This window comes from Rhamphochromis longiceps, linkage group LG1, assembly GCF_057381845.1.
Source record: "Rhamphochromis longiceps isolate RC_006_pf linkage group LG1, R_longiceps_female_GT1.1, whole genome shotgun sequence".
Taxonomy (NCBI): domain Eukaryota; kingdom Metazoa; phylum Chordata; class Actinopteri; order Cichliformes; family Cichlidae; genus Rhamphochromis; species Rhamphochromis longiceps.
Genome location: NC_140557.1, coordinates 33,953,551 through 33,959,330, shown reverse-complemented (window position 1 = coordinate 33,959,330; position 5,780 = coordinate 33,953,551). Strand labels below are relative to the sequence as shown.

General features: G+C 34.8%; 1 protein-coding gene across 1 annotated transcript; it reads right to left on the bottom strand.

The window, feature by feature from the left end:
- Positions 1–907: 907 nt before the first annotated feature.
- Positions 908–4,601, bottom strand: LOC146679064 (N-acetyllactosaminide alpha-1,3-galactosyltransferase-like). Its single transcript, XM_085412288.1, has 5 exons — positions 4,573–4,601; positions 3,763–3,828; positions 3,555–3,644; positions 2,370–2,507; positions 908–1,592 (listed from the first exon to the last, which is right to left on the bottom strand). The coding sequence occupies exons 1-5, from the start codon at positions 4,599–4,601 to the stop codon at positions 908–910; spliced, it is 1,008 nt and encodes a 335-aa protein (XP_085268414.1).
- Positions 4,602–5,780: the final 1,179 nt, after the last annotated feature.

Below are 5,780 nucleotides of genomic sequence, written 5' to 3'. Positions count from 1 at the left end.
CAGGTATATTACTACTCATGGCCATCATCCAGTGTTTTGTCAGTCCAACCATTTGGTGTTGAGCACATCTCAGTGTTCTTTCTCTAAGTTACTTTATTACAATTGTCACATTTATTCAACATAATTTCAATTCAGTTTGCATAACATTAGCCTGATTTCTTATCATCTTCTTATCATCTTGATTAGAAATACATTGCTCTTTGTACTTCACATACAGTTTTCAATTCTGATTACTTCATTGTAACTTAGAATTTGCTTTCTCTCCTTATATCAGTAAATATGTGAACTTCAGTATTTATCAATCACAATACACCCAAAAATTACTTCTTCTGATTGCCCATTCATAATAAAATCACTTCGTTTTTAAATTATTACCTCTTGATCATATTTTTGATTAGATTCATGATTTGATTAAAGCAAAAATAACTATCAGCAAAAGCACATGCATAAATCTCTGTCAATGCACTCTTTGTTACATTACACCCATGAAAGTTGGATTTTAGGCCTTTTAATTCACTTCTGTCTGTCTTCTTGACACCCTAAATATTCCACAAAAGCCTACTGGTCAGAGGATATGCTTCTCTTTATGGTATTTTAAGATTTTAGTACATAAGCAGAATTTTCACCTTTGTTAGCCACCAAACTATAATTAAAGTCTCCAGATTTAGTCACAACCTAAAATATTTACAAAATAATATATAATATTGCAACATAATTACAAAAAAGAACAACAGTCCTCCAAGCCTAAGCATTTAGATTTACCTAGCTGGATTAGATGAGTTTTCAGAAAAGGAAGACGAGCTATTCTACTAGCACACTTAATAATCCAACATAAAATAAGCCTATATATACACGTTTAACAAGCTAGCCCCTTGCTTATAAAATAATTCCAACTTTGATTTTCAATCTAGCCAGTACGAAGTGTGTCATAATGTTTTGGTGCCCACACTAGATGGGTGACAAGTATATCCTGCTTGGCCCAAATGCTCTGGTCCCAGCAGTACTCTGGAGACAGCAGCCTGCTTGGTTTATGAACCCAAAAGTACTTGTTTAGATGGCTCTCATCATGCCACAGAGCCTCCACATCATTTATTTTATCCTCCATGATAGCCAGATAACAGGCATCTACCAAATGCTTTACATTTTGCCACGTTCCTCCAAAGATAGCAGCATGGTAGTAGAAATCTCCAGTTTCCATGAAGGCTTTAGATTTGGGGTTTCTGTCGTAGGTAAACCGGGCTTTTGGTAATTTATAATAGTGGGCATGGAGCAAAGCCACAGAATCACCCAGTGCCTCAGACCCAAATCTCCCCTTAAACTCCTGATCCACATCAAAACAGAAGACATAATGAAATCTGTGACGGATCTCTGACTGTATAGCTTCTGATATTGTCCTCATTCGCATCATAGAAATGTCTTGCCACCTGGTGTGCTTTCCCACCTGGATAACCTTTATGTTTCTGTGAGAAGCAAGTGTGATGTTTGGTACTTTGTCTGGTAAGTCTGTAAACACATAATACGTCACTGGTAATCCCAACATAAAATGTTGTTCTGCTGAGATGAGGAAAGTCTTGAGGTAGGCATCCAGGTACCTTAATGAGAGACAGAGAAAAACAAATGATTTTTTTATTTGTAAATTATTGCAAAACAATACAAAACCCATCCTGTTTGTATATTTCTTCACTATCTTTGATGCACAAAAAGTAATTATTTCAATCTGAGCCAAGGTTCAATCGTCCGCACCCAACAAACAGCAAGGCAAGCTGGTGTTTATTGGTTATGGGTCATAAAGGCCAACTACTCCAGATACTAATTACCAATTACATTTTTAAAAGCTAAAAAAAAAAAAAAGCAACAAAGAAGGCAACATGCAAGAAAGCAAGAAAAGACCTAGACATGACTATAATGCTAATGCTAATAATAATAATAATAATAATAATAATAATAATAATAACCGTAGATGTATGTGCACAAATTTATTCAGGTTTAGATGTCTGGATTTCAAAACAGTTTGGTCAAATTTCTTTGTATTTGAGCATGAATTGGAGCACATATTTGTGACTCCTCAAAAGTTACACAGAAATCCATGTACACATTTGTAAGCATTTGTTTGTGCTTGTGGATCTTATCATATGCATTTGCAACCCTTTTGCAGGGGTATAAGGCACATTTCCCCCCATAAACTAAAACTAGAGTCACCACCTCATGATTACTTATGTGGGCTAGAGAATTTACAGTTTAAATTCGCCATATTGAACTGATTCAGGCATAGGTATGCCTACATTTCTTATTCATTCTATTCAATTCTATTAACTAGAAGGCACCACTGTATAATAGCCAAGGAATACAGTTTTTATGGAGGAACCGACCGTCCCACAGCAAACACAGTAAGGGCCACTGATGACTTTTCTCCTATGTGCTTTTGATCAAAAAGATTTGGATCAAACATTCCCTCCCAGATGATAGGAGCATTCCAAGATGTTGATGTCTGAACTGCTGGTCTGGCCCTGGATTAAAAGAACAAAACAAACTAGAAAGCGAAAATTTCAGAAGAAGTGTGCCTATGCCGCTGCCAATGAGTGTAGTTTGCCATTCATACGGCTACAAAAAAAAATCCAAATAAGGGTAGACAGGCCGTACTACTGCTGGCATACCACTAGAGTGAGCCAACACACCACAAATTAAGTGAGTGAGCCAACACACCACAAAGTAAGTTTCACTTTCGTTTCAAGTTAAGTTTCACTTTCCTTCCCATTCATTTCAATGGGCAAAAACTAGCATTAAAATATTCATATTTAAAAAACTATAGAAGTAATAAACACCAAAAGTCATAGCACACCATTCCTGATCCAGCTGCACAAAAAGGAAAATAATAATAATAAGAATAAATAGTAATAAGTGTGCCTTTTGGCATAGGCACACTTAATAAATCTGAGAAATAGTAATAAGTGTGCCTTTTGGCATAGGCACACTTAATTAAAACACAATCTATATATTCTTGTTTAAATTAATTCAGGAACATGTCCCTATATATGTGATAATGAATATGAGGAACTAAAAACAACTTGAATTTACAGTTCACCAGAGATGTTAATTCATTTGTAACAGTACAGCTGTTATCAGTGTTTTGACTGTTTTTAATCATGAAACTCTCTAAAGACTGTTCTTCCAGTGTTTCTTTTGCTTTTTTGTCCTTTATTGAGAGTGAAAAAATCTTACTTATGAACACTCCCAAGCAGGTTATTTTATTCTATAGTTAGTTTGTGTTTTATTGTGTAAATGCTTCTTTAATCATGTCGCTCTGGTTTTTCTTTCTTCCTTTTTTTTTAAACACACTTTCAAATTTGGTTACTGTCTGCTTGTCACAAGTGCTATTGTAACATTAACCTCCAAAAATATTTTATTTTAACTGTACTTTGATGCAGAAGTTTCCTAAATTGTGTGCACAAGCTGCATGTGTTTATTCTACTAAAAACAACATCTTAAAAATCAAATACAAGTATGGGACATTATAATTACCAGACAATGGTGTCCAAATTTTGAATATCTCTTACCCAAAGTTAAGTGTGTCATCCAAATTAATGCTGTGGCTTGGTTCTTGTTCAGGATATAATTTTATCATTAGGATAGTGTTCCTTAAATATCTGATACCGGAAAAATAAGCACCACAAGACATAACAAAATAAATTGTTTGAAAAGGTTGCTACATCATATAGATATTACATATCAATATGCTTTTGAAAATAGTGCCTTAATACATACCTTGTATATAAGGAAGTAGAACCGAGGATGATCAACAGCAGACAGCAGAGGATTCCATCATTTTTACTTAGAGAAATTAATAAAAAATAATAATATTAAAAATAATACTAAATAAATAAATCAAATAAAGTTTGGGCCTCACTTCATTGTTTTTCCTTTGACAGGTATACCAATATTTAGCATCAATTAACAGATAAATGTCTTTACATAGGTAATTCATGAAGATTGCTAAAGCCTGAGTCATGCAGGCTTACAATGCTGTTGGTGAATATTTTGGGAACCATCATTCAATGGGGGAAAATGTGTATTCCGCTATTGCTTGCAATGCTAAAAGCCACTATAGTGAAACTAGTCAAAAAGCTGTATATGGTACTGCACTGAAAACCTCCTTGCAATTGGTTAGGTCACTAGTGGGCTAGAAGGTAGTAATAATAATGTCTGGCTCCAAAACACTGACATGGTGGCAGCCAAAATGTTGTCCAGAAAGTCCAAAATCAATTGGGGACATTATGGTTATTTTTATGTGTTTTATTCCTACAGATAAAAAAAAACAAGGTAAGAAAAACAATAAGTTAGAAAGATTTCTAGAAATGCTCTCTCCTTCACTTGATACAAGTTTGTATAAAATAGAATCAGGAAAAGTGAAATCAATCCTCTTCTGATTACAATGGAAGAGTCTCGTTTGTTGTCAACTCACAATTCAAAATCCAGTTTCTGTAATAATAATGCCCCCCCCCACACACACACAGACACACACACACGCACACACACTCCAACCAACAGCACCACCATCTTGGCCCACGCTCCTACCTCATTGTTAGGGAAAACAGCCCTGTCATTTTCCTCTTAAGCAGCGTTCTGATGGAGGAGAAAGGGATGGCTGGTTGACAGGATTTGACCTTTTTGAAAAAAAAAAAAATCGTGAGCCCAACCTTGGGATAAAAAAAGTAAAGTAATAAAGTATCTTATTTCATGTAAGATATTTTCATTATCTTACATTCATTTCCTGTATAACCTGCCATATCCATATATTATAAACTGCTCAAAACTGTTTTAGACCAACAAAGTCTATTGCTCATTTTTACAATTAAGATCAATTGATGTAAATCCGTGAATGTGAAAGCTTGATTCATTTTATCCAAAGTCTAAGCTACATCTGCAACTCCTCCTATACTATCCTATACTTTGACCCAAACATCAAAATGATCTAGTGGCATCTAGGATTAATTTCTCCAATCTATAGCTTAAAGAATGTTTTTACCATTGAAACTTAAACCAATATGTCATAAAATTGTGCCTATCTTAATTAAGGCAGATGGACATTGGTGGGAAGTAGCTTTAGAACTGAGTGACAGTATAGTGTAGCATACAGAAGGTGACATGAGTATTGAACACATCACCAATTTTCTAAGTAAAAGTATTTCTAAAGGTGCTACTGGCATGTTGGTAGCAACCCATCGAATCAACACATTCAAATAAATCAACCCATAGCGGTCCATAAAAATTGCGTAATAATGAAAACTGAAAGACCAGTCAAGTATCGAATATGTTTACAGAAATGTATTTAATATTTCATACAAAATCCTTTGCTGGTGATGACAGCTTCAACACACCTCCTGTATGGAGAAACTAGTCGCATGCATCAAGTGTGATTTTAACTGATTCTTCTACACAAACAGTTTTCAAATCCTGAAGGTTCAGTTGGCCTCTTCTATGAACTTTCCATAGATTTGATCATGTCTGTGGGTTCTCAAGAAATTTCATCGACATGTTCAAAACAAAATGTTTTTCCAATTAATAAAAAGAAAAAAGACAGGGAGCACAAAATGGAGTGTCTTAAACTGGTACAACCTGTATGGGGAACATACATATGTATATTTTTTTTACATTATCTCCGGTGCCATTGTTTAAGTCAGTTGAATGCACAAGTCCAGTAAAACCAGTTTTATTTGTACCTCTTGAGAGACAGCAACCATTTACCATTAGATTCCTGGCCACAAACCTGTGTTAGTGTTAAT